The sequence below is a fragment of the Nomia melanderi genome, chromosome 2 (genome assembly GCF_051020985.1).
Source record: "Nomia melanderi isolate GNS246 chromosome 2, iyNomMela1, whole genome shotgun sequence".
NCBI classification, from domain to species: Eukaryota; Metazoa; Arthropoda; class Insecta; order Hymenoptera; family Halictidae; genus Nomia; species Nomia melanderi.
The window spans coordinates 27,312,249-27,338,369 of record NC_135000.1 but is presented as its reverse complement, the minus strand read 5'-3'; the positions used below and the strand labels follow the sequence as shown (position 1 = coordinate 27,338,369).

At 52.7% G+C, this 26,121-nt stretch overlaps 2 protein-coding genes across 4 annotated transcripts in view; one reads left to right on the top strand and one right to left on the bottom strand.

Moving 5' to 3' along the window:
* Positions 1–76: 76 nt before the first annotated feature.
* The window catches only part of LOC143174140 (RING-box protein 2-like), a 28,473-nt gene continuing 2,428 nt past the window's right edge, over positions 77–26,121 (bottom strand). The window contains exon 3 of the mRNA XM_031991279.2: positions 77–4,197. Within this exon, the coding sequence (XP_031847139.1) occupies positions 4,013–4,197 (185 nt within the window). The 3' untranslated portion in view covers positions 77–4,012. The remainder of the gene's footprint in view (positions 4,198–26,121) is intronic.
* Tret1 (trehalose transporter 1) lies at positions 7,904–25,096 on the top strand. Of its 3 annotated transcripts, none has more exons than XM_031991252.2 (7): positions 7,904–9,087; positions 15,872–16,345; positions 19,784–19,909; positions 21,062–21,185; positions 21,591–21,764; positions 22,025–22,404; positions 22,495–25,096. In XM_031991252.2, the coding sequence occupies exons 1-7, from the start codon at positions 9,016–9,018 to the stop codon at positions 23,077–23,079; spliced, it is 1,935 nt and encodes a 644-aa protein (XP_031847112.1). In that variant the 5' UTR covers positions 7,904–9,015; the 3' UTR covers positions 23,080–25,096. The 3 variants fall into 3 exon arrangements, with proteins under 3 accessions (XP_031847112.1, XP_031847113.1, XP_031847114.1); XM_031991253.2 differs by lacking the exon at positions 7,904–9,087 and adding an exon at positions 11,815–11,920; XM_031991254.2 differs by lacking the exons at positions 7,904–9,087; positions 15,872–16,345 and adding an exon at positions 18,725–19,190.

Below are 26,121 nucleotides of genomic sequence, written 5' to 3'. Positions count from 1 at the left end.
TTGGGAAAAAGGCGTATAAAAATGTATAATTGCCTACATATCGAACACTGCCATTATCGAAACTGTAAAACACAAGAAGGGAGAAAGAAATATTTATTCACAACTATATCTTATTTTACTAAATGATACACTTTTTAGGCTAGGAACAATATCATAAATTATTTCCATCCGAATAAATTTTCATAGCAAGGTAAGTCGACACAAATAATAATTCAGTGTCATACCGAAAGAACATCAACAACTGAAAACAATTAACACCAATACTACTTACTTTCATTACCGTACGCATGGTGTATACAATTAATTTTAACGCAATTAACGTAAACAACGCGTCACGATAAATCATACGAAATATTCGTATCTCCTCGAGGATGACGCAGGAAACTTCCAAACTGATCATCGTCCAACGATTCGAAAAAAGATATAAAATCATCCAACTCGCTCCGCCCCGATCCGTGGGGTTTGAATGGAGCTAACACCAATACGAGTTCGCAGTCAACGATTCGAATCGAAAAACACTGCAATACCATTAGCTGATTGGTAAAATACGACGAGCCTCCGTTTGACCGAAGCGACCTTCTCATTGTGCTCGACCATTGGCGCCACTGACGTCTCTCGACAATTTAGCAGGTTAACAGGGGTTTTCTCATTAATCGCATTGCGGCATGAAAAGAAAACGTTCCACGATTAACCTCGAAAGCCCGCGCCGCCGCGGAATGAAAGTATAACGTATAAAATTCGAAAAAGAATTTTTCATCGAACCTCCAACCCGATGCTACGCAAGGTACAATCGTTCAATTGAATATTAAAGAAAGTACATTCTTCGAGCCTCAATCATTCCGGTTATGTGGTTTCAAAGGTGATAGGAAAAAACCGAGCGGTACTCGTGACTAAAAGGCACACACAGAGACACACAGAGACACACACGACGGACACGCACGCACACGCAACGACGCGTGTTGAAGCTGCACGCCGCTGACTTCTTGCTCCGCGTTCCTGCTCGTCTGCACGTACACGCTCCGAAATGCGTGAGCGCATCACACACCATAAATTCTTATATACTCCCTGTAACGTAACGAATTCCTGCGTCATATCGCGAAGAGAAATCGCGTGGCGGTAATGAACAGAAGACGGTACGTATGAAGGAGAGCAATTCTATAGACCGATAGGTTCCGTAATAGCCGTGTAATTAACATTTCAAAGGTCATAGTAATTCGCATAAGACGAACAACACGTGAATTGTCGAACAAAAAAAGCATAGATTACGGGGAATGAATTCAGGACATATATATGTATCTACATCGGTTCTTCGATTAGTGGAGCCAATGAAAAGCCGGCTACGCGGAGGCTCGGCTCAAGTCGACCTCGACTCGTGGCACGTTCGCCTTTCGAGAGAAGCGTGACGAACAAATTTGCGTGTCGTTGCGTCATTTCGTATCGACGCCTAACTGTTATTTTTGTTTCCACACATGTATATATATATATATATATATGTATGTATGTATGTATGTATATATGTATATATATATACACATATATATAAAATTCATATATATACATATAGGCGTAGCTTCGATACGAGTTTCCTCGAAACACATTAATCACGATTCATCGATTCCTTTCGAGATAGTGTTGGAGGAAACTGTACTAAAAAAAAAAGATGCAACCAACGTTGCTCGTCTTCCCTGACTCAGCGGTTTTTATAACTACTCCGCCTCGGATTATACGCACCGAAACAATGCTAGGCGCTTTCATCGCCGACACAGAAATGAATTCGAAAAGTCGGTAAGCCAAGAGTCATTAAACTAATCATTTCGAATTGTCTGCCGCGTATGTGTTATCTGAAACGACGTCTAGTGGAATTATAATGGAACAGCTGTAGAATTGTGCCGACGCACGTCACCGGGAACGGTTCGTAAATTTCATTCTAATCGATCGATCGATCGTTTAAAAGTTTGATCCAAAGTTCACGTGCCGGGTGATCAATAAAACGTCGACGTTCAGAAAATCCTATTGATACACCGTCTGCAGTAAGGTCTCTTTACGAATAGATTTCGATCTGTCACAACAGGTGGTGATGTTTCGGCGGAAGATCAACCATATGGATACAGGCCCGGATTGATAAGAACGATCCGAAGTGATTTCTCCGTTGCGATAAATACCAGCATTGTAGAACGGGATCTACGGTATTACAGATTTTATGGTGGGATCGGTCGGCGGTTATCTTCAACACGTCGAACGCCGCACGATTTCATAGAGTAAAATACGGAAAATGGTGAAGGTATAATATCAAATCATTCGAACCGCGTTGTTCTTATTGCGCGCTCATCTTGCTCAATCGACGCATTGGGTAGCATTGTAATGTACAAATGTTTTCAGATAATCGCCGTTTAATTGGACTACAGTGATTCGATTCGGCCGGGGGTCACCGGTCATGGCATTCAACGTGTTAATTAACCCCCTGCACTCGAAAGTTTTTCACTCGAAGCATTCCATACTTTCTAATTAGACGTCGACGAGATCCTTCGAAACGAGTGTAACAAGAAACCATACATAAGTTAGGCAACAAAGCTATTTTCCTTCAAATTCCACTGGTACGCGATATCGGTGCGGTACGCAAAGGTTGACGGTAAATACCGAAGTTTCTAATTTCGCTGTACCAAATCGTCCGGCAACTAGCGGTCGGCTCCCGGGTGCAACGGGTTAATAAACAATAAGAAAGCGAATGAGTCATTGCGAGGAAATCAACTGTTTTTCCTCGGTTGACAGAATAGAAATTTACACGGACAAAATTCGGTGAGAAGGAAGAAGGAAGGAGAAGGAGTACCGGTGGAGAATCTGTGGGCAAGGGGACACGGGTGTGGAATGTCGGAGGAGCAGGGGAGCGCGGGGGGAGACATTAGATGTGGGTCCGGAAAGGTGGAGGGTAAGTGGATAGAGGAACAGAGACGGATAGAGAAAGGGGGCGGCGAGGGGCGAGGAGGTGCGCCGGCAACTGCGAGGTCATAAATACACGGAGGCAGTTATACCCTTCTACGATACGATTGGTCGAGCCTCCGGTCGAGCCTCCGCCGCTGATGACGACACGTAACGCCAGCCGGGCGCCCAGAAAGCGGGGATACAGCGATGGAAAAAGGAAGAAACGAGCTGTGAACGAGAGACGGGAGTGGTAGGATCGACGACGGTGGGAAAAAGAGGCGAGATACGCGGAACGGCCGGGGGGACAGAGAGAAGAGGAAAGGAGCGACCTTCGAGCATTCGGCTCGCGATTACGTGCCCGTCGCGTGCCTCGTCGATGTTCAACCGCATCTCAACACGACCGAATTGCGCCGAGTGTTCGCTGAAACGCTCGAAAAAACGCCGTCGGAATAGGCTTAGTTTAAGTTCGATCGACGAGCGACAGATTAGAAGTAAAAAAGCGAGCGCGCTCGCGATGCGCGCGGCGAGCGAGCGACCGTTGAGTAATCGTTTCCGTGCAAAAAAACCTTCCGATATCTATCGGGGATCTCGTGATCCCCCGATCGCTCGTAGCCAGACGGAAGGAATGCACTTTGCGCTTTGGGATTACAACACGAGCATAATTCGCAACGGCGTCGTCATTGTTTCAGATTCGATCTCGCCGCTCCGCGAGCGGAACCCCGCCTTCGGACGATCGATCGATCGTTGGACCGGACGGATCGGCTGGAAGAGAGGAGAATGGTCCGAGGAAACAGGCTCTCTTTTGCTGGCAATGATCTTGAAAGCCGAGGCGTTTGCGTTTCGTTCGAAATCGAGGTTGAACGGACCACGGTTCGGACGCCGGATACGGTGTCGGCGTTTCGGACGCATCAGCGTGGCCGACGATTCTTGGAATTCCACGCGGGGAAACGAGGGAACCGACAGGCGTAAGAGAGTTTCAGGAAGGGGATGAGAAAGAGGGAAGCGTAGGAACGTAGGCGAAGGTGGACGAGGGTGGAGCCGAGGATGCAAGAAAAGGAAAGGATTTCGTCAGCATTCTGTCGGCGCGGTGCAACTATTTTCCCATTCGTTGAATGGACCACTCCTGCTGGCACAGGGGACAACGGTTACTCTGCTTCACCCAGAGAGACATGCAGCAGTAATGGAAAGAATGATTGCACTCTCCCCAAACGACCACGCAGTCCTGTTGCCGGCCGTAGAAGTCCTTCTTACTCTCCGCTTGGCATCGCAGGCACGCGTCTGGAAAATGAGAAACGAATCAGATGATAAACAAAGGAGCAGCGGTTTCGTTTGTCCTTTAGTCGCTAATCCGTCGCCTCTCCGTTTGAACAGCTGTGCGACGTTAAATGACTAATTCGTCGGAAAAGTTAACGAACGCGTTTCGCCACGCTGGATGCAGGAATCAATTGAGGTCCGCGCGAGCTGGAAGATGAAAAGGGCAGGAAATCTAACTGCTTCGTAACGCAACTCCGTAATCTGTGATCTCGCCGAGAAAATCAGGATTCTGATTGGTGGTATTCAATTTGTCGCGTCTTTTCCATTGGTCTCGCGGTTATAGTTTCGTCTAATGAAACCAAATGCAGAGCTACTAATCACGATGTTTCAGATTCGTTAAACTGGAGGCGCCGGTCAGGGGAATATCTGCTCCGTCGCTCGGATTCGATCCGTGTCTTCCGAACGTGATACGGAATATAAAATGCGAACAGTTACAGCGGAATATTTGATCGAAAGAGGGTCGAACACAACAGATTGATCGACGACGACGACGAGAACTCCAAAGAAACAATCTGTTGGATTAATAGCCGCCGTTCGCGATCCGAAGGGTTGTTTCTACTTGACCCCTACCGGGGGATCCGGGCAAACAGCGTTAACCGTGCCCCCGAGTCCAGAACGAGCAGGGCATCAGGCCAATTCGCTGAACGAGACGGCGACATGAGCCGATGCGACGATATCGCGTACGCACGCGCCTCGCTTCTTACAACTAGCTTGTATTAGAATCGTGACCGGCTGTTCTAGAGCATTCTTCGCCGCCTGCCTTTCGTCTCTTTCCCGTCGCGGTAAAAGTGCCTCGTCGATGAACGAACGAGCGAACGAATGAACGGAACGAAAGCGTCAGCGTTCCTGTTACAAGAGTCCTTCCCCGGACAGCACGACCCTCGTACCTGTCCGTGATTGACCGATATCTAACCCAAGAACACAATTTATCGACGATCCCGTGATTAGAAATAAATTCGAGTAGGATCAATCGCGGCTGATTGCAGTACGGGGAAGAATTTATCGGACGAACGTATCGCGATAAACCGTACCAGTTTTACGGTCGTGTACTGTGTTAACGATGATGAAATTGCGATAGTTATCAAGCGAGATACACGTCTAGACCATCGACCACCAGTTAGACGACGCAGTAATCGCTTCTCGTACGTTCGCGCACTTCATCAATTTTCGGCTATAAACGTTCGAAGCGAACGGCAGTGCTTAGAAAAACAACGATTCGATTATCGCACAGGCTAACGATGTTTTTATGCGTGTTACGTATTTTACAGTCGCGGCGAGATGTCGTGTATACACCGCGGTGATCGTGTATACATCGGAATCGAGTCTAGCTACGCATAATAATTACACGCGATCCGATACCCGAAGAATCGATGTTAACGCTCGAGTTAGCCCAGCTCCGTTCGACGAGCCCCTTTCGTCTTCGGTCTCGATCGGTGCGTCGCTGCCCACGTTTCGGAATTTTTGGATACTTTCGTCGTAGAACTCGTTCCGACGTAAATCAATTGGCACGCGAGCGATGAGAGGACGCACCGTCGAGTCTTCGCTCTCCGCGTAATCGCCTCTGCTATGCGTCATAGCGGCGCCCGCAGAATTTTATCGAGACGAAACTGCCAGGTATTTTTCCTTCGGCGGCCGCTAACGATTCGTTTCATCGATTAACCTCTATCGATCATCGTAGCTGTTGACCGTGTTCCGTGATGTAACGATACGCGACAATTGCCGGGAACTCTGACCGTCGAGGAGGGCCGAGGAATGGAGCGAGAGAAAGGAACGGGTCCACGATCGAACGTGTCTCTGTTGCGTCTCTTGTTCGCGAACGAGAGACGCAACAGACTCAGTCGTCGTCGTAGCTCGTAAATTCTGGACCACCGGGATATCCCGACGGGACTAACGGGCGCGACCAACGACGCAGATAAGGGAATTTCAAGCCCGATGCGTCGAATCGCAGTCGCGGTTACACGAGACGGGGTCAAGTTCAGGACGCGGCCGGTGGTTCCTGCGATAACGTTTAAATCTCGCCTCTCCCGGTTCCACGCGGAAAATAATCGAGCGCGTCCATCGCCGGGATCCGCTTCCCCTTCGCTCGTCCCCAATATTCCTGTTCGCCGCCGAATCGGCGCGTGCTCGCCGGCCAGAAAGAAAACAGAGATCAAAGTTGATCGGAGCCGCGGCGGCGGTCAGCAGGCTGATTATTCAAACACAAATCCGCACAAACACGATGCACGCTCCGCGGGAGGAAAAAAACCTATTTTTCCGACGATGTTTTCGCCGAGGCGTGTAAACAGTGCGCATTAGAAGAACGTGCGGTGCGTCGCAGATATCACCTGAAAAGGTGCTCGCCGCGTCGATCCAAAGAATCGAACGTCGCGACGCACGCCTCCGAGGCTCTCGGAGTCGGCGCGGGGAGCCGAAATTTCTTGGAAAAATTTCACTCCGGTTCGAGGCGAGAGACGCGTTTCCCCGCGAGGTTTTCGTTTCACGATCGAATCGCTAGGGGAGTCAGCTCGCGGAGCCGAGTAACGCAACACGTATCGTACTCGGAACCGATGAACCGATACCGATATTTCTCCGAACGGAATCGGTTCTAAGGTTCAACCGACGAAATCGAAGAGGCTCGACTCATCGTGACGAAGTCGAGGGGGGGCCTTCTTCCTTCCCGGTTTCGTCATTTCGGCCGGAAACGATGCAGCCGATCGTTTCCATTCGCGATGCTAGACACACGAGGCTCGCGAGGATGCGAGGCAAGAAGAGCAAAAATGGTAAACAGTAAAAACGAAATCGCGGGTGACGCAAAGCGAACCGGTTATTCCGTGGCATCCTTTTTTTCATCGCGAGAACGTCCGTTCTATCGTTACTGCGTTTTGCGCGAAGCTGAAAATAGTGGGAGCGCGAGATACCGCGGTTCTACGACGTAAATGCGAAACCCGTGTCGCCGTTTCGCGCGTTTTTTTTTTCTTTCTTCTTCGTCCCGTCGATGGTCCTATTTCCGTGCGGTGAGAAAGGTCGGCCGAGGTGTTGGAACCGTTCGAACGACGGACGATCGGCGGTGCGACCGTCCCGGTCGTGAACACGAATCTTTCGATCGGATCAACGTCCGAGGTGGAAGCAAAGCGGAGCGGGCAGACGAGAAAGCGACAGACGGAATCCGCGCTGGAGCGTGCACGCGTCCGCGCGATCGGGAGGGACTGTATACGGTCGCGATCGAACGAGGTCGAACGACTGGAACCTTCCGCGGGAAGCTCAAAAGACGAGAGTCCTGGCGATCGGATCGCCGACGAGGAGGACCGGAGCCGCGCGCGAGAAATCCTGTCTATGGCGGTCGATAGCGTGTCCGTCTTCCCGACGCTGATCCCGGATTCCTCGCGGCGCGCTTCTTACGGAGCGGATCTCTCGTATCGCGGCTGAAGCTTGATAGGATCGCGGGCATTAATGGCGACCGGTGTACGTAGGAGGTCCACGGGAATTGATTCGCGCGCGTTCTATGGTGTCCGGCGATAGATTCGCGTGAGAAGCGCGGCAAAAGGGACGCCTGGCGACCCGACACGACGCGACGCGCGCTACGCGACCCATCGCAACACGGTGCGTTCAGCCGGGGCACAGCCAGGGTGGGGAGCCAGAACAAGCAGATGGGAAGAGGGGTGGTATGCAAGGAGCGGTGCCGGCGAGGGGATCAAGGGGCACGGGGTAAGCATGCGTGCCCCCACCAGCCGTGCGCGCCCCAACGACGGAGGCGGCGCTTACGGCCGCACAAGCCTCTATATAAAAGAGACAAACCCCCCGATCTGATTAGCAAAGTTCCAAAACATACGTAAAAGCGCATTTCATTCATATTTCCAACGGTCCAAGAAGCGTACACGGCTAGCAACAACGTGCGGACGGCCGGTATCAGGGTATATGTGTACGAGTATATGCACATATGTTCCACTGGTGTGTATGTACACGCTATATACTGTGATATATATAGATAAACAGACAGGCCGGAACGGACGAAAGTTGTGACGAGGATCGGGAGAGACACTACCGACGAAGAGGCACGAGCAGCAGAAGCAGCTGAAGAAGAAGAAGAAGAAGAAGAGGAAGAAGCAGTAGAGACATTTAAATATAGCTACTAAAACGCGATCTAGTCATCGTGGAAACGAGTCAAGTCGGTCGGGGACGGTTCGAAACGACTATCCACGAAGGAGGCGGTAGATGTAGCAGACGCTGCAGGTGCAGTCGAAGCGGCGAGCACGAAAACGGAGCGAGAGCCCGGAGAGCCTATAGTTGAGAGGCCAGCAGGCCACGACGAGCAAGTGAGATGAGACGCTGCGTGGTCAGACGAGGCTAGACGAGGCGAACCGAGAAACAAGGGAAGGCCCGGCGTGTCAGGGTGCATCACAGGCCGCGACGCAACGAAAGGGTTGTGTGACCGGTGGTACCAACTAGGGCCACTGCAGCAGCTAAGCTAAGCTAAAGCAAGCACGCACGCTGGATCATCGTCCACGCGGCACAGCCGCATCGTTCAACCTTTAACCGCTTCGGAGAGCCATCTCCTTTCTGCGCAGCCTCGCACCAGCCAGTACGTTCATCGAGAGAGAACACACCTCGCCCAATCTTTTTGGCGCGCACGATCGATTTATTCGAAGGAGACGGAGATTCGCAGCTGTCCGAGGAAGATCGAGAAACCGGGGAAAGAGGCGATACACAGGGGGAACGAGAGAACACGGAAATCTTGCCGCGGATAGAGGACGAGAGCGGAGTCAGATTCGACGTCGGGAAAGCGTGTTGAGTACAGCCGCCAGGATGTCCGGCTCCCAGAGGAGACAGATGATGCAGCAATGGCCTCTGTGCCTAGTGCCTGTTTCGAGAACGAAGGTAAGACACAACACACTGTGCTGCTATCTTTCACGTAACACGTAACCACGTATTTGGCCGCTCGCAATCGACGAACCGACCGTTCTCCACAGCCGCGGTTTCGCTTCCCATGCCACACACACGCTCGTTCTATCTCTCTCTCTTTCTCTCTCTTCTCTCTCTGTCTGTCTCTCTCGCTTTAACTCTTTCTCTCGCTCTGTCTCTCTTTCCCGGTTCTCTCCGTCTCGCTTTCACCAGCGTGTCTTTCCACGATTCCGCGCGCTCTCGCCGGTTCGTTCCGTCTCCCCTTCCCGAGGTTCTGGAAAGTTCCACCGATGGTCGCGTCGTCGGCACCGACACCGACGCCGGGCACCGAGTCTCCGATATCGCCGGCAACGGCGACGCTGATGCCAGCGTTAGGGTCGTCGCACACTTGACGCCGCAACCGAACGGCGCCGTCAACGTCGGTCTTTTCACTTGTTCGTGGCGCAAACCAGGGATGCGTCCGTCTGACCGCTATTTAGAGCGTTCCCGTTCGATGTTACGGGTAAGAAAGTCAGGCCGACGTCGATTCGATGCCATTCGTGGCGCGCCGTTAAGTGTGCGGCGACCCTTAAATCGACGCCACTTTTTCCACCTTTCTCCCCGGGTGTGCGCGACGTCTGCGCCGACGCGCGACCACCTCGTTCACGGTCCGCGGTCCGTCGTCTCCTTCGAAAGCCGGCTTCGACGGGCGTCCGTCACGGTGAAGCTCCGCCGCTTGTAACGACGACGGTGATACGCTCTCTGGGTGACGGAGGTGTTTGCTCAGCTTCCTCTGGCTGTCGTTTCTCTGCCTACGCTTTTTGTACATATTTACACGGCTGTACGAAGTTGCGTCACGCACACGGAATCCACCGAAAATTTCACCGTTCCACGGGAACACCCTAAAGAGACTCGCTCGCTCGCTCGCTCGCTCGCTCGCTCGCCTATCGAGTCCGCCGTCTCGCGTGCATCCGAGAACGTGCGTCCGTGGAACGATCGCTGCGCAATCGCAGCTTTGTTCGGACACCGGTGCCGCGGTTGTTCCTCGCTCGGCAAACATTTTTCTTCTCCGTTCTTTTATCCTGTTTCCCCCCCCCCCCCCCCCCTTTCGCGACGTTATTTTCCTCTTCCGGTATCGGTCTCGTGAATTCCTCGCGGCCTACACGCGCGCACCTCTCCGCGCTCGCGTTTTACCATTACGCACGCACACATGCACAGAGTCGAAGGCGAGAGAGCACAGGTACACGCGGGTAAACGTGCACGGTCGATCGGAAAATATCGATCGTCGCGATAACACCGTGTAGCGTGTGTGCGTGTGTATTGGTCGGAGGAGAAGGAATCGTGTACGTGTGCACGTGCGCGCACGCGCGCGCGGCGATTCGAACGGACGCGCGTCCGAGAACTTTGCTCCTCCGCGCGGTCGTCGTGTCCGAACGTCTCGTGTCCGTTTCCCTTTATTTTTCTCTCTGTTCACATCCTCCCACCTCGCCTCACAGTTTGTTGTTTTCATCGTCCAGAAACGGTCGCTAATGGGGATCGGCTAAAGCGGGATACGTACCGGCGTGTTTCCAGTGAGGACGATTGAGAACGCGTCGACGATCGATCGTCGGCCGTCCCTCGTTCCTAGCTGGGTCGCCGCTGATCACGACCCCCGCTATACCAGGACACGGTATTCGGAATCGCGGATTAAAAGGGAAAAGAAAAAAAAAAGAAAAGAAAGAGATCACATGTAATCCCGAAGTTTGCATTGTCTTCTAGGACTCGTCGTGCGACCAGAATTTGTCGACCGACGTGCACCAAATCTCTAGAGGTGGCGTAAAATTTGTAATGCAGCAAACAGAGAAATTCAATAAACGATATTTATCATCACGTTACCAATAATTAGTTTCTAAGTATTTTCGGACCTGCTTCCATACCATTCACTCGCTTCGCACGTTCACCCATCGAACTTTGCCCGCGATAAACGTCGACGCGCGTATTGTTCCAGCGATTCCCGTGCGCTTCTTTTTTTTCGTCGGGAAAAACGCGTTTCCACGAGCACGATACTCGCTCGGTTTCCGTTGCGCTAGTTCGGCCGCGTACTTTGCACTCGCGGGAATATTCCGTGCGTACGTACTCGCGCGGTCGTTGCATCGTTAAATCAATGGAACCGCGCGGAAACCATCATCGAACGGTGGTGTCGTTCGACGAGAAATTCGGGACGAGCGACGTCGCGCGATCGCGTCGCGTTCCGCTTTTGATCCGTTATCGCGACCCGGTTTCGACGGTGACTCCGTTCGTTTTCGTTCCGTTCGGCGTTCGGGTAACGCGCGATCGACGCGCGGTTTCGTCGAGGATGCACGGCACGAGGAGATCCGCGGGAAGGAACGTTTCCGGGGACACCTGTTGCGAATCGTCGCGTCGCGGTCCGGTCCGGTTGGAGGAATATTCGGTTCCCGCACAGGCCGGCGAGCTTCGGAGTTCGGCTCGCAGGAGAGCGAAGCCGCGAGCCCCGAACGTCGCGACGTCCCCGATGGCGGCGTACTGCCGCGAATAGGCGAGAAACGAGAGAGAAATGGGAAAGAATATAGGTAAGGTGCAACACGCGGTCCGAACGCGCTGATAACAACGAGAAGGAGCCGTATATCGTGAGCGAATGACAGCTTCTTAGTTACCCAAGATATTGAGGAACTATTATCTAGCACTCCCCGCCGCTCTCTGTACCGCTTTCCGTAGCATAATATATATTTCGGCCAGCAAGATGTGAGCACTGCAGTCGACTTATCTCTACGTTAATTGACACGGACGCAGCGCTAAAATGCTTCCTCAGCCACGAGTGTCTACGCCGCTGGTACGTCACTATTCCTCTAAGTCTACGGGAATTTCGCTAGGAATACACGTAGAGCGTCTAGCGATACCTCGCGCTCGCCCGCATCGGATTCCATAGACGGCATCGCAAAAGTCTCGTCGCGTCGAGGAGATCCGCGGAACCGATCTCGGATCGTTCGAACGAAACCGCACCGTGTGTCGTCCAGGTGAATCGCACGGGACCGCGTAGCCTTTGGAAACGGTTCGAGAGTAACTCCTTCTCGCGACGTCATCGAGCCCCTAATCTCTCCATTGTCGTCTCTGTGTTCTTCACTTTTAGACGTACTTTCACTCTCGCCTTTCTCTCTTTCTTTCGTTTCTTCTCTCGAGAACCTCCCGGACCAGTCATCGCTGCTCGATGTGCCTCTCATCGTGTCACGTTTCTTCCGCCTCCCTTTTGTGTTTCTCTTTCTCTCTCTCTTTTTCTTTAGCATCTCGCGATTCGCGTCGCCGCGGCGTACTCGGTTTTTAGGAGAGACTCGATATCCACGCTTCGATCGGTACCGTCGTGGCTGATTCCATCGCTGTTCCGGGATTTGACACGTTTCCGAACGGAAACGCGGTGCGAGAAACCGGGGCAACGGGGCGCGCTTGGAAACGCGCAGCTTGAAAAGCGACCGGCTGGGAAACGTCTCCGTTCCCGGCGTGATCACGCCAGCTCACGCGCGGATCTCGTGGCAATGGTATCACCGAGGGGAGCCGACCACGCGTTCGACGGAAAGTCGGAAAATGCGCATCGCTTGCAATCGTCTGCCCAGTTTCCGGAGGATTCGACGCGTGAATCGTCCCACGTTGAATCCCGTTGGACTCGTCGCTTCGTCGCGAATTTTGCCGATCTAGCAGGATTCGTTGTGCTCGTCGAGCGAACGAGCGCTTGAAAAGCATTCTTTGAAAAGCATTCTTTCAGCTTCGAAATCATTCGAGGTGAAAGTAATTCGAAGTAGTATAGAAACATCGAATCCCGTACGATCGTTCGAAACTTCGATGTCCGAACGGTTCCCCGCGATGGATTGAAATTTTACAGCGCCAGCTTCGTCGGGGAACGCGACGAATCCTGGGATTTCGAGGAAAACCCGTGACTATGCGACGAATTTAGCGGAATTCGTCCCGGAATCCGTCGCACGCTGCAATTACTCGCTTCGCGATACGCGGAAACAACGCGGATTCGCTCGAGCAACTGCAAATAGGAGTGACGCAAGCGCTAGTTGTTCTTCCAGGAATGCCAAATATTCGGAAAGATCGGCAAGCTTCGCAGATACGCGTCTCCGCGCCGCGTTTCTATCGCGTTCGTCTACTTTCGAGAGGAAAAGGGTGGCTCTTTCGGTACGGTGTTTTCGGCAGACGAAAATAGAATCGACGACCGATCGAAACTACGCCCAGGCGAAACGTTAAATATACGGGGTGTCCTAGTTTTCATGGTACAACCGATCGAGGGGTGAATCTTCCATGTCGGAGTAAACGGAAAACGAGAATGAAATCCGAATACCGCACGTGTACATTTAATTACCATGCTCCCGAAGTTATCGGTACAAAGTACGTTACTTAAACATGTTAATGTCACACTTAATTCGAGTCTCGTCAATATTTTCCTCTCGTGGGATGTTAACTGTCTCCGACAGCATATTGATCGTTGCATCTGACCAACCACGAAAACTGGCCAATACAACAAAATTTCATCCCCTTCTACATCGAATTTCATCCCTTTATCACGCGGATGCGCCTGAAATATTGATCGTACCAAGAAAACGGAGACACCCCGTGTCGCGTAGGCGATCGGTATCGAAAACGAAGAGACAACTCTCGCGCAATGCGACAGAAATGAGCAGAAAAATGAATTTCATGGCATCGAGACCTAAAAATTCCCTCAAATTTCCCGACTTTTCTTTGGTTTCCGTCGCTCGACGGTTTCACCGGGTCGCCGATTCGATCGGAGCACTTGTCGAAAGAGTGTAAACGGACTTCCGGTTACCGCGGTAGCTAGGATCGAAAGTTGATCCCCGATTCCCCGAAAGCGTCCGTAGAGTATCGGCTCGCGATCGTCGGGAAAGGCGTTTGAAAGGTGCGCTTCGCGGCAAATATTCGAACGACGAGTCGACACGCGTCGATCCGGTCGGCGCTCGAACGATAAACTCGCTGAGGCGAATCGCGCGCGCTCTCTGCTCGTTCCCCGGCTCGCCCGATACGGCGCGGCAGCGATGACCCGTCCCGTTGCGGGACGCGCGTGTCAGATAGCGCCACCGCCTCGGGCCGAGCGGCGCTCTCGCGCGCGCTCCTACGAAATTTGCGGGTGAACCCCCGTGTCCGGGAAGATGAAGAGCGGCGCGGCGCGGCGCGCCTTATCGCGTCTCGCGCTCCTTGTTTTCTCGGCGAAGTGACAATGAATAATGCGCTGTGACCGCAAGTTGCGAGAAGGCATCGATGTATCGAGGACAATCGGATATCAAGGAGAACGTTATCTCGCGTTCCCGTCCAAAGTAGAAACGATAGCACGCGCAAACAACCGAACGGACGACCCTACGGCGACGTCATCGTCCGCGCTCGCTCGTGTCTATGTAAATAAAAATGAAATATAGCTTCCCATTGTCATTCGCAAGAAGAGGCTCTCCGGTCCGCTAAACAAATGCGCCGACACGCGCGCGCGTCGAAAAGCTGGGCTCGAACGAGGAAACGCGGTCCGCCGTTGCTTATCCGCCGCGCACGCGGTGCTGATTAAAGATGGAAGAAAGTATCGAGTTTATCGCGTATGATTCAATGCAGTAGGTCCACATTCGCGAGAAGATACTTCGAAACTGAAGGAAACTGATTCGTAAAAGAATCAGTATCCATGGGGTTGAATAACGACGGGTCAGCATATTCGGACGAGAAGTTTCTTGTTCCGGGAAACACGCTTTCGAGATTGATTGACGGCGTCCGTCGAATCGCAACCAGGAAAACCGGGGAACGTCGAGTATTATCAGCTGCCTGGAAATCACCGATAATCCGCGATGCCGCGGGAAAAGACGATTACGCCGGAACGGAGAATAGAGCCCGAGGGAATATCGGACGATCAATCGCGCGTGCTAGCGGTGAGCGATTATACGCGACGCGATGGGAACCGATTATTTGCAAATCTATGCGGAATGACGTGATAGACGACCGTCGGTTTCCGAGTTACAAAGGAAACAGTTAGAAGGTCATTAACGTTGCAATGGTCGAGCGATACGCGTGTGTCATCGAGCACTGTTCCCGGTCGTGACAGTTGGAAAAATTCGGCAAAGTCGGGGTCCATCGGTCCGCCCCGGTCAGCCCCTGTGTACGCGACACGCGTCCGGACTGGCCACCATCCACCAGGCACGAGCGCAACATTCGCGAATGTGTACGTCTCACGGTTCGATCGTAAAGTTCACGGGGGTTATCGGCGAAACCAGGGGTAAAAGTCATCTTAATCGGCGAGCGAGAATCACGTTCTCCTCGTCCGCCGCTTTTCGTCATTGGCTCGTTACGATAATCACCGCTTCTTTCCTTCTCTTTCGCGCGGCGAGCGACACTCCTCTCGAACCGATTCTCGATAAACGGAACCAGTATAAATACTCCGACTTCGAGGTTTCATCCCCCGTCGGCACAGTTCGGTTCCGAGACTTGGCCGGACAGCGCGAGTTCCATTGTTCCTCCATTCGCGGTCGGCGCGAGTTCAATTCCGCTTCCGTTTACGGAGAGATCGTTCGCAACCCTTGCCGCGGACGACCGATCGCAACCCTATTACACTGTGGACGAGTGAAACGAATCTCCGGTTGATCATCGATTCCTTTCCGAGCATTCGGTACGGTTCAGAGTTTCCATGGAGACCATGGTTTCGTTTCTTAGAGGTCGCGAATCTCCGCGATCGCGATGCCGGTAGTAGATTTTCCCGATGATCGTGGGACGAGAGGTTGACGAAGCGTTCGTTTGTTTTCAGGAGCGATCCGTCCTGCCGAAGAATTACACGAAGGTGCCCACGGTCGCGAGATCGTCGACGATCAATTCGGGTATCAGCCTAGATTGCTCGTCGAACACGACCCTCGCGACGACCGTCAGCCCGTTCAACAGCCAGACCGCCCTTATCGTGGAGAAGAAGAGCCCTTCTCCGGGGAGCGTGGCAGCCACTCCAGTGAACCATTACTATGAGCAAAACCTGAGGAACAACCACCAACAGGCCCTGCACGGGTCTCGCATCTACAACCCCCTCGAGAAAGACCTCGAGCTCGATTACAAGCAGCTCGACCCGCTGCTGGCCGGCGAACAACCCCCTTACTCCGTAGTCCCTAGCAAAGTATCGGCGATGAGTTCGCAGGACGTGAAGTCGCCGAAGGACTCGATCGGCATGGAGAAGCTGCACGAGACCGCGTACCAGTTCCAAAGGGAGACGAAGCAGAAGCACTTCGCCACGCAGGTAATCTCTTCGGTTCTTAACCGTTCCCCTCCGTTTTTGCTCGTTCGCGGCGATAATGACGGCAATCAACGAGTACCAAACGCGGGATCGCGTCGACGGCGGACGTTCCGGCCGAGTTCGCCGTTGCCGGATCGAGGAAAAAAGATCGAGGTTCATCGCGACGCGATTTATCTACGCGGCCCGCGACTTTCTACCGTACGCGCGCTCGCGATTACGTTCTCGCAGGGGAACAGCAGCGGCCTGGTACGTTTCTTCTCGCGTACGAGCCTCAAGGATACGCACTACGACGAATCAGCCTTGATCCATTTGTTGGTTCGCCTCGGCTCGTACGGTTCGAACTTGACGCGAGACGGATGGCACGGCGAGCGAGAAACGGCCGCGGTCGGGAAATTTTTCCGGCCGCGACTCGCTGCGCTCGACGCGCGATCCTTCCCTTGGAATTCGCCGGGATCGCCGCTTCCGGTGCCAGTGGTCGAACGGTACGACCCGGCCGTACGGTATCTGCGTCCGATAAGAGACGGTCCGCGCGAGAAATCGGATTGGTCCGGATCGATGCGAGCGCAGTCGCATGAGATCGGATCGGATCGACTCGTCGCGGATGCCTCGCGTGCCTCCTCCGCCCCGTTCGATCGAGCTAAACTCGAGAGGATCGTGATCTTCGTGTTTACGACATCCACGCGTTGCGTACAGATGCACATATTATTGCGCAAATAGACGTACACGAATAAACATCGCGCGAGCAACGACAACTACCGACGTCGGCCGCGTTATGAAAGCTTCCGACGACACGACTCCGCGAGATCGGATCTCGTTCTCCTCTCTGGGTCCGCTTTCGCTTTCGCCGAAACCGTCGTCCGAGCTGCAACAACGAAATCGCGAGACACTCGAGGCCCCTGCATACATCACGATACGCATCGCTGATGCATCGTCGCCGGGTTTCGTGAAATCTGCGTCGCGCCAGCTCGCCTCCGCGCTTTGGATTCTGTTTTACGTCTGTCTCTCCCAACTCGTATGTCGACTTCAACAATAGGATCTACGATCATCGTAGAAAATAAAACGTTCGAAGCTAAAAGGAGAAGCTTGAGTTCCGAGACGGATGCAAATTGCATCGACGTCGATTCACCGGTCCGCGTACGTCGAAACACACGCGAAACCTAGGAATAATCAGCGACGTGTATCGTGATCTGCAGAGGCCCTTGCACGCGCCACTCGCACACCTGTTTCCGACGAGCGGAGGCGACAGGAGACGAGCCGGCGCGGCGGGTGGACGGTGTCGTGCAGACTAGCGAATAATACGCTGGTCTCGGTCGCGGAGGAAACGAGATGCGCGAGGAACGCGGGATCGTAATAAGCACCGCGTCTGGCCGATCTCTCGCGCGTGTTCCGTCGTTGCACCATCGAAAGAGACAATTACGGAAAACAAAAGACGTATGCATGCATGCGCGGCATGCGTCCGTTCCGCGCGTCCGTGCATTCGCGTCCGTATGGAGCTATGTCGCGGCGACCTTGCGCACTTTTGATAATAACCGACCGACTTAATTTCGCTCCGCGTACAATAACGCTAACGCTCCTCCACGAGGCGCTGCGCCGGCGAGCCGCATTGAGAACGGTTTCGGCCGATTCTCCTCGCGGTTCGATCCGATCGTTGCGAGCCAACGTTTCGCAAGCCGCGATTTCCACTTCCGCGTATTCGCCCCGACTTCCGGGGAAAACGGGACCAAGGCGACCCGAAACTTTCCGGCCGCTCGATCGAAACGCGGCCGGCGCGGTGCGGCGCGACGCAACAGTAACGACCATCGATTCTTTATTCCTCGGCTCGTGGGAAAAGAAAGGGAAAAAAATGAATATGCGGCGCGTAGCGGTTCGACAAAGGCGATTACGCAACGCGTAAGAAGGTCGCGAGTAAGATCGGACATTGACGACGATTCCGCGGCAGGCCTCGCGTAAATCTGCCCGTCGCGAGAACTGGATCCATATTCCGGGTAACGATTTCTAATGGAAATGTTCCCGGTGTCGTCGGAGGTTCCGCGGCGGGGCGGGTAAACGGGTTTCGGCACGTGTCCGTTTTCCGTCGGACCGGTTGCGTCGGCCGTTCCCGAAATGTATCTCTCACGTGCCGACGACAGAAACGGTACGAGACGAGACAAGACGAGTCGAGACGAAATGGCACGGGACAGCACGGGACGGTGTGCCGAGTAAGTTCGAAGGAATGGCACGAGCTACGCTCGCGCGTAGGACCGCGTACGCGGCACGCGAAACCAAACGAAACGATCGCGCGCATACACACGTATATACGTATAATCGTCCGATTCGCGGACGATGGATCCTCGCCGCGAAAAGGGAAGGGATAGCCGCGGCCCCCCAGCATCGTTCCCTATATAAGCGGAGAACCACCCGTCGGTCCACGAGTGTCAATAACGAGCGTCAATATTTTACGGGAGCGACGTCGGCGTCGACGTCGACGGTGTAGATACACGACGAACGGATAACGGCGCGAGATACCGATCGACCGGAGGAAAAACCAGCGAAGGAAGCAGCGGAGGAGACGGGAAACAAAAAGAGAATCAACGACGGGAACTCGAGCGCGGCCGCGATCGCGTCGCCGCTAGGGGAAAAAAGAAGGAGGACACCGTAGATCGTAATCTAATTCGATCGAATAAAACAGAATCGATACCCGTCGCGTCGGAAATTTTCCGTCCGCCGGCTCGGCATTTTTTTGCTCTTTCCTCTGACTCGATTTGGCAGCCGCCAACCCTCGACCATGAAGATTCTTATGCGAGCGGATACCCATGTGAACATCGAAGTACCGGGCAACGCGCCAGTCGCTAAATGCACCTTCACTCAGGTATCGGCAATCGATCGCGCCTCGATCCCCCGAACGATTATCGGCGACATTGTTAACCGTTTCGCGGAGCGTGCCGTCGCGGCCACCCTTATCGCGCCGGCGATCGCGTACGAATACGCCGCCGCGTATACGCCTCGCGGCGGCCATCTTGCGCTCGGTTTAACCACCGACCGTCCTTTCGTATCGAATGTCGGTCGGAAAGCTATCCCGGTTTCTCCGCGTGATCGCGCGGTCGCGAGAACTCTTAACGCTTACGCGACCGCCTAAAAAGGAATACAACTGCACAACCTCCTCCGTGATCTTCAATTCGACTCGTTCAATTAATTCGCTTAGAGACTGTGTTCCGTATAAACAAGAACGGTACTCGATGAATTGCAAATAATCCCACTTGAAGACTTAATGAATAACAAAAGATAAACGGAATACGAGGCGAATGCGTTGCTAAGTGCAAAGTGGGAGGTCTCCCCGTTCGGTTCGCTAAGTGTTAAGTATCGCTACTTTACGCCACGCGATCGCGAATTCCGAGGGAACGCATCGACGACGATGATGATGATGATGATGATTAACGTCCGATCGCACCGGTTGGTCCACAGGTGCTTGCGGCTCTGTCAGTGTCGTTGGGCTCTATGGTGGTTGGCTACTCCAGTTCGTTCACATCCCCGGGTCTGGTCTCTATGCGTGACAATGCCACGGCCACGTTCGAAGTGACGAAGGAAACGGTGAGTACCGCTACTGATCATAGCTATTTCGCCAGCCGTAAGGAGCTGTACGCACGAAGGCGACGCGGTATCGCGGTCGGACGCATTCGCCGCGTTCCGGCGTCGTAAATGTTTTCAAACAAACGTGCTCCGAGGAGCACCGCGCGCAATCACCCGTGCATTCCGTTCGAAACAGAAACAATTTTATCCGGATTCCCTTCCTATCCGGGAAACGAGCCAAGGCCAGGTGATCCGCGGCAAGGCACGTTCCGTTTTTCATGCGTCTCTCGATTACGCGATCATCTCGAACGGCGAGCGTCGGTTCCTCCGATAAGGCCCGCGCCGTTGGAGAACGCCGCAACCGGAAGTGCTGCGGATCGGGCGGCCTGGCAGGTTCTTCCATCGGTTCCAAGCGGAAACCGCGTTCCACCGCGAATCGACAGAGCAAAACGAGAGAGAGAGAAGGAGCTGCTTCCAATCGGAGGGAATCAGAATCGCGTCCTCATTTGATCGATTGATCGTTCCATAAAGCGAAAGGGTACGTCGGCGGATATCGGAAGGGTCAATGGATGATTAAAACTTTAACCTCGAGTGCGTCAATGGTAGGGCGACGGTGACGCTTCGATTACGACCCCGTTGGTCCGTGGCGAAGCATCGGTGGGCCGGCCAGCCTCGAGCCTCGCGCGGCGCGGCGCGCGATTGGCTCCCGCACGATCGACGCGCCCGCGCCGCGTCTAAGTCCCCTTGTAACCTTCGTCAGCGATACTCTCCGCGAGTGTTGCACGCGCGGGAATAAGCTCGCGGCCGAGTTAAACCGACGCCGACACTTCCGCGTCTTCTCTGTCTCCCTCTCGCTCTTTCCTCCTTCGTTCGGTTTCTTGCTCCTTGCCCGCCGAGCCGCGCGAAGAGAACGTCGAGGTGTACGCGATCGGCCGATTAATCGGCTCGCGTGAACGATTTCCTTCCTTCCATGATATTTCCTTTCTTCTCGCCGCTCTGCCGCTTATTTATATTCGAAGGCCGCCCGGCGTTCGCCGTGCGTACAAATCTTTCGAGCGTTATTCCCATGCCGGATCAATTCGCCGGCTGGCTCGCGGCCGAGTACTTGGATACTTACTCGCGTAATAGACGCGCGCGCCGTTCGATGTCGTTCAACGATCGATTTGCTTTCAGGGCATGTGGATAGGCTCGGTGATGCCGTTGAGCGCGTTGTTCGGCGGCATAGCCGGTGGCCCCTGCATCGAGTACCTCGGCAGAAGAAACACCATCCTCGCCACGGCGCTGCCTTTCATCGCAGGTACCGTCACAATACAATTTATTCCAGACTTTCGCGATCACGAATACTAGGACGCCGATTTTTCGTGCGTTCACCGGGAATTCCGGGAACGTTTGCAACGCGAAAGAATTTCCAAAGATTTGCGGTAGAATGAGTATTACTCGAAGTTTCCAGGGTGCGAGGCGTTCGTTGAGGATCATTTCCCGACAATTCGCTGGCGTTGCGCGCCGGTATCGGTCTAGAGCCCTAGCGCAGCCAGTTTCGCAATGCCAGCGAAACGTCAGGGAAATCATTCCTAACGAGCGCCGCTCGCAGGCCCGCGAAATTTGTGAACAAGATCACGTTCCCGGTTTCCGTTGCGTTCACGGCCGTTCACTCGAATTCCGCGGAAGAAGCGTTAACGGGCGATTCACGTTTCGATTGCAGCCTGGCTACTGATCGCGTTGGCGAGCAATGTCGCGATGGTGCTGGTCGGTCGCGCGCTCTGCGGCTTCTGCGTCGGCATCGCTTCGTTGTCACTGCCGGTCTATCTGGGCGAGACGATACAACCAGAGGTGCGAGGCACGCTCGGACTGCTGCCGACGGCCTTTGGTAATACAGGTACGTGCACTTCTCTTTTCCGTTTCGCCTCCTTGACCTGTCAGCCCGGTGATTTTTCATTCAGCGAGTCGTAGCTCGAGATGAATGAAGCCAATACGGTCGACATACTGAACTGGCGAACGTTAACGGGACACGGTTGACATCGTCACGGATGTCGCAGTCCAGTAGAACACGAGATTCGCCAGTCTGAAACCGAATCACTGACAGGTCGACGAGATCGCTATATTCTACTCAGACGTTTAATCATCTTCTTCCCTTAGGGATTCTACTATGTTTCGCGGCGGGCATGTATTTGAATTGGAGAAACCTCGCGTTGCTCGGCGCGTGTCTGCCGATCCCGTTCATGATCCTGATGTTCACGATCCCCGAGACCCCGAGATGGTACATCTCCAAGGGAAAGACGAAGAGGGCGCGTAAATCGTTGCAATGGCTGCGCGGCAAGGACACCGACATCACCGACGAGCTGACTGCCGTCGAAAAGCTGCACGTCGACAGCGAGAGACACGTCTCGCAGGGTGCGTTCATGGAGTTGTTCAAGAAGAACCACTTCAAGCCGCTCCTCATCTCGCTCGGCCTAATGTTCTTCCAGCAGTTGTCTGGTATCAACGCTGTCATCTTCTACACCGTCCAAATATTCAAGGTGTGTTCAAATTCACGGTCCAAATATTCAAGGACGCAGCGAGACTCTTCTATAACGATCGTTCTAATCGCGAATGTCCCTGTGTTTCAGGACGCCGGTAGCAGCATCGACGAGAATCTGTCGACGATCATCGTTGGTATCGTGAACTTCATCTCGACGTTCGTCGCGGCGGCCGTGATAGACAAGCTGGGTAGAAAGATGTTGCTGTACATAAGCGGCGTCTCGATGATCATAACCCTCTTCACGTTCGGCGGGTTCTTCTACGCGAAGGACAAGGTGGAGGCGGACGTGTCGTCGTTCGGCTGGATACCCTTGCTGAGCTTGATCGTCTACGTGATCGGGTTCTCGCTAGGGTTCGGCCCGATCCCCTGGCTGATGATGGGCGAGATTTTGCCGGTGAAGATACGCGGCTCCGCCGCCAGCGTCGCGACGGCCTTCAATTGGACCTGCACGTTCGTCGTGACGAAGACGTACGAGGACATCGTCTCGCTGTTGGGAGCGTACGGGACATTCTGGCTGTTCGGCACGATCGTTCTGATCGGCTTCGTCTTCGTGATCATCTGCGTGCCGGAGACGCGCGGCCGGTCCCTCGAGGAGATCGAGAAGAGATTCAGCGGTCCCGTGCGAAGAATGAGCGCGGTGGCCAACATGAAACCTATGCCGATGGCCTGTTAACCGCTTTCTTTCAAATCACTAACTAGCCGATATCAATGCGTTCGATGCCCGGTTGACGGAGTCGGCGGACGGCTCTCGATGCCGTCTCAACGGTACCCTTCGAACGTATCCTATAGTTCCTTATATTACCGAGCGATAAGGACACGCGAAACGTGGACGGCGGTGACCGTCTTCAAACGCTATATTCTTGTTCGATCCTCCTTTCCTCGCTTCCGTTTGCCTCCTCCGATCGGCTCGACGATCCTCGTCGAGCCGGGCTGCCCGTGAACAGTACGAGGAGGAAATCGGCAGCGTGTCGCGAAGAGTACGCTGGGAATCCCCGGTTTCGGATGTCCAGCGGCGGATAACTATTTTAGATAGCGACGACTCGGACAGAGGGAGGACCTTCAGATAGGACGTCGCATATAGTTGTTATATTTTTGTTATTCGATAGTTTTACAGAGTCTACCTCAAATTAGTACTTTTACGAAAGGTATACGAGTAGGTTAACGCGAGGAGTGCGGATTATTTAATTAGCGCGCGTGAACGAGGCGCGAGGAGTACGGCACGCTCCGCCCGTTGGGGTGTCCGGTGTTTTAAACCTGTCCCGAACGCGTGCGCGTGTCGCGGGGGACGACGGTGATCACGTTCGGGGATGGAACGTACTTCGATTGTTCGGCGGATCGCGGGAAGAGACGCGCGGCGAGCGACGAATTCGCCTCGCGTGGCTGCGCCGATACCGGCCGGGCCCGTCGCGTCAGCCTCTGTACATACTTACCGTCGTCATTGAATGCGTCAACGGGCAATTGCGCCATACGCGAACCAATTAAATCGTAAGGTATGCATAGTTAAGAAACAGAGATCAAAATAATACGCGTTTATTTTTCCAATGTCGTTACTGTTGCAACTGCCGCGGAAACGGGCGCAACTGTGACAGAAGCGCGCGCAATTCGTTCGCGTTCACGTTCACGTTCTCCGATGCACATCGACACGGAACATTTTACGTCAATTGTTGTCTTCAGGAAGGTGCGGACGGGAAGGGGTCGAGTCGGGTCGGATCGGATCGGTTCCGACCGAGCTGGACCGGATTGAATCGAATCTCTGTTGGACGTTGTCTCTCGACCGACACTCGTAACCCCTAACCCCCCCTGCTCCGCGACCATCGTAAACGCAATTTCCTGCGGTGTTTCTCGGCGTAGCGACAAACGCCATTACGAATCTCTCTGCGCTTTACGATGGGACGGGGAAGCGATGCGAGACATTCCTATTGTACGGTTCAACGTACGATATTACAATCCACGGCAAACGCAAGCACCAAAAATTCATCGGGAACGCGCCGTTTCGTGTAGTTCGAGGTGACGATGTAGCTGGGTATTAACACTGGAACACCGCCGAGCGGTCGTATCGTCTTTTTCAAATTTCTCCGTGGAAACTGAACGACTATCGAGACTTCATGCAGTGTAGCTCGTGTATTGGCGAATCAATGTCTCTAGTCGTTTCTCGGAGAAGCATCCGTTACTTCCTCGATAATTGGAAAACAAATCATTAATGGGTCGTTTCGACCCATCCGGTGGTTCTAGTGTTAAATCCATTGAACCCCCTTGAAACGGGGTTTCGGAGCAACAGGAAAGTAGCCTGGTACGATCGGCCCTGAAAATATTTTACGTAACGAGAACGATGCTAAAGTTCGACAACAGATAATATGGATGACTAATTGAAACGGCTTATGTTCACGGGCCTGCGTGTACTGTGTTTACTACCTTACTATATCGCGTTCGCTCGAAGTATACGACTCGGATGCGCGCGAGTTAACCCCTCTGAACCGTAACGTTAACGTTTCGTCGGACATTATATTTTTATCATTGTATTATAATTTGTATTTATCGGATGCACACTTGTACCGTGCGTCTCATGTCCGAGAGCCTAACGGTGCTTGCCAAATTCCTCAGACTCGAACAAAAGATATCTTTGAAAGCGTAACGGGCGCGTTAAATTTTTATGTAATTTATAAGTTATTAAAATAGAACGTCTCACACGACATCCTATTGTTCTCGTGATTTTTTTTATCTCCCCGTGCCTTCTTCCCGTCAAGTCGATATCAAAGCAATATATCAACGCATTGCACGCCGGGTAAATTTCAGTTGCTGGACACGCGAGCGTCGTTGAGTATATTGATATATTTTTAAATATCAATCAAAGCTAAATTTCCAACTTGCAACAAAGAGTAAATAAGATTATGTAATTTTATCTGTGTTATATATATCCGAAATGTTTCATTAATGTAGAACTGGCAGTTAGGGCTGGCAATGTGTTAAAAAAAAATATTAATCAACCCTTTGCAATCGAGAGGTGACTCACTGCTTGATTTAACACTAGAATCATCAAATGCGTCAAAATGACCATTCCTTGATTTTTCTTGTGATTACTGAAGAGGTACGAATATCTGAGACATTACTAAAGAAGCCGATTAAGTAACAAGCTGGAATTTAAACCAATTAAAATCTTAATTAATCCACTTTGTAGTTTTTATAATGAAATTTTCACAAGATAGTGCTCGGTAGACCTAGTGTTAATACAACAAAACTACAATGTTGAATGTTCAGTATTTTAAATGAAACTTTGTATTGTTATGTGAAATATTTAAATAAAATAGCTTTGTTGCGGAATGCTATAGAATTCATTTACACTGTGATGCAAAATGACAAGAATTCTATAACATTGAAATGTATAATCTACATTGTCATGAATTTAATTCTACGTATCCCTAATTTTTTGAAATTATGCCCTTTAACCCTCGCAGTATAGCATTTGCATTTTTTCTATTTTCGCGGCTCGTCAAAATTTTTCCCGTCCGCGAACGTATCGAATAAGTTTCAAACAATGTCGTCTACGTCCCATCGGGGAATGTTGAATATTTCCAGTGGAAATCTTTCGAGTGCAAAGGGTTAATATTTGCAGGCAACGATTTTCTTATCATCGTCAAACACGCTGAAACTTTGAACTGAGCGAACCGTAACAACGAATCAAGTGCAGCGACATTGTATTGTCACCGCAAAGGGGTGA